The sequence below is a fragment of the Acyrthosiphon pisum genome, unplaced genomic scaffold (assembly GCF_005508785.2).
Source record: "Acyrthosiphon pisum isolate AL4f unplaced genomic scaffold, pea_aphid_22Mar2018_4r6ur Scaffold_4157;HRSCAF=4703, whole genome shotgun sequence".
NCBI lineage: Eukaryota > Metazoa > Arthropoda > Insecta > Hemiptera > Aphididae > Acyrthosiphon > Acyrthosiphon pisum.
Window position 1 is genome coordinate 1 of NW_021773664.1, and position 2,468 is coordinate 2,468.

A 2,468-nucleotide genomic window follows, 5' to 3' on the forward strand; every position below is an offset into this window, starting at 1 on the left:
AATTATTAAATATTAAATATTCGCTGGGACATGATTCGAATGCATTATATTTTATTCAAGCAATTAATTAATTACCGATGGAACTTATTTTAAAGATATCTTATTAAACAAAGTTTCTTGCACAAAAAAATGTAATGTTTAAATTTATATTATTTTTGTTAACAGAAATGGATACTATCCGCTTGATTACATTTATATTGACTATCACTACGTTGACGTCAGGATATGTCATTAAGCATTCAAAAAACAATGATTTCACATCAGTAACTAAACTATCAACGGAACTACCAAGCGGTAGAGATGTGTCTGTTACAACTGTACCTTCATCTACAGTTGCTTATTATGTATGCTTTGCATATACTACACTATTTTCAGGCACCTGCAATTGTAAGACTGAATCAACAACTGTACCTAGTTCTACAACCGATGGGTCTAAAGACGTTTCTACAAAATCTCCGACCACCACACGTATCACAAATGAGCCTCAAACAACAACTGTACCTAGTTCTACAACCGATGGGTCAATAGACGTTTCTACAAAATCTCCGAGCACTACACGGACCACAAAAGAGCCTCAAACAACAACTGTACCTAGTTCTACAACCGATGATTCTGAAGACGTTTCTACCAAATCTCCGACCACCACACGTATCACAAATGAGCCTCAAACAACAACTGTACCTAGTTCTACAATCGATGATTCTGAAGACGTTTTTACCAAATCCTCGACCACCACACGCATCACAAATAAGCCTCAAACAACAACTGTACCTAGTTCTACAAGCAATGATTCTGAAGACGTTTCTACCAAATCTCCGACCACCACACGTATCACAAATGAGCCTCAAACAACAACTGTACCTAGTTCTACAACCGATGGGTCAAAAGACGTTTCTACAAAATCTCCAATCACTACACGGAGCATAAATGAGCCTCAAACAACAACTGTACCTAGTTCTACAACCAATGATTCTGAAGACGTTTCTACAAAATCTCCGACCACCACACGTATCACAAATGAGCCTCAAACAACAACTGTACCTAGTTCTACAATCGATGATTCTGAAGACGTTTTTACCAAATCTCCGACCACCACACGTATCACAAATGAGCCTCAAACAACAACTGTACCTAGTTCTACAACCGATGGGTCAAAAGACGTTTCTACAAAATCTCCAATCACTACACGGAGCATAAATGAGCCTCAAACAACAACTGTACCTAGTTCTACAACCAATGATTCTGAAGACGTTTCTACAAAATCTCCGACCACCACACGTATCACAAATGAGCCTCAAACAACAACTGTACCTAGTTCTACAACCGATGGGTCAATAGACGTTTCTACAAAATCTCCGACCACCACACGTATCACAAATGAGCCTCAAACAACAACTGTACCTAGTTCTACAAGCAATGATTCTGAAGACGTTTCTACCAAATCTCCGACCACCACACGTATCACAAATGAGCCTCAAACAACAACTGTACCTAGTTCTACAATCGATGATTCTGAAGACGTTTTTACCAAATCCTCGACCACCACACGCATCACAAATAAGCCTCGAACAACAACTGTACCTAGTTCTACAACCGATGAGTCTAAAGATGATTCTACCAAATCTACGACCACCACACGCATCACAAATAAACCTCAAACAACAACTGTGCCTGGTTCTACAACTGATGATTTTGATGAAAGTGATGAATGGGATGAATGTGACGAAAGTGACGAAAGTTGTGATTTCTGGGAAATATATATATGGACCGCTCTCGTCAATTAAATGTTGATTATTTCAATTGGTTGTTTACTCTTTTATGTATGAAATGTATAATTGTGTTGGATATAATTTGCAAATAATATAACGTGAATTTAGTACTTGCTACTTATATTGGTTACTTATATCTTATATTTTTCGTTAATTATGGTATAGTAATTATTAATTGATAATTTTAATCAAATCATTTGTTATATGCGCTTGATCATCAACCAAGTAAACTGGTAAATAAAAAAAATAATATGAATAACAATAACAAAATTATATAATTATATAATTAATTTTATTAATTTTATAACAGAAAACATATTATTTGATTATTTTTTTCGATAAATGACCAATTTTATGTATAAAAAATTGTTCAAATAAAAGTTTTCATTAATAATTATTATAACATACCCAATCTTATACAAACTCATCCATCCACCTAAGTAAAATATTAAATGATAATTCACACAGCAGTATGGCAGTATGTATTAATGTAGTATAGGTATACCTATGAAATTAAATTATTACATTTATGGAATGCTTAATTTGTAAGTTTTATCTAATCCAAAACATTTTATATCTCATAAGCGAAAGAGTTATAATTTAAAATAATTAATCAAATTATTAATCTATTTGAATATGCTGTAATAATAATAGTTAAAAAATAATTTTAATAAATTCTTTAGACTATAAGTAGCATGT

General features: G+C 33.5%; 1 protein-coding gene across 1 annotated transcript; it reads left to right on the top strand.

The window, feature by feature from the left end:
* Positions 1-145: 145 nt before the first annotated feature.
* On the top strand, positions 146-1,890 carry LOC103311520 (mucin-5AC-like). Its single transcript, XM_008191160.3, has one exon. It carries the CDS (start codon positions 168-170, stop codon positions 1,782-1,784), a length of 1,617 nt encoding a protein of 538 aa, XP_008189382.1. The 5' UTR covers positions 146-167; the 3' UTR covers positions 1,785-1,890.
* The last annotated feature ends 578 nt before the right edge of the window (positions 1,891-2,468 follow it).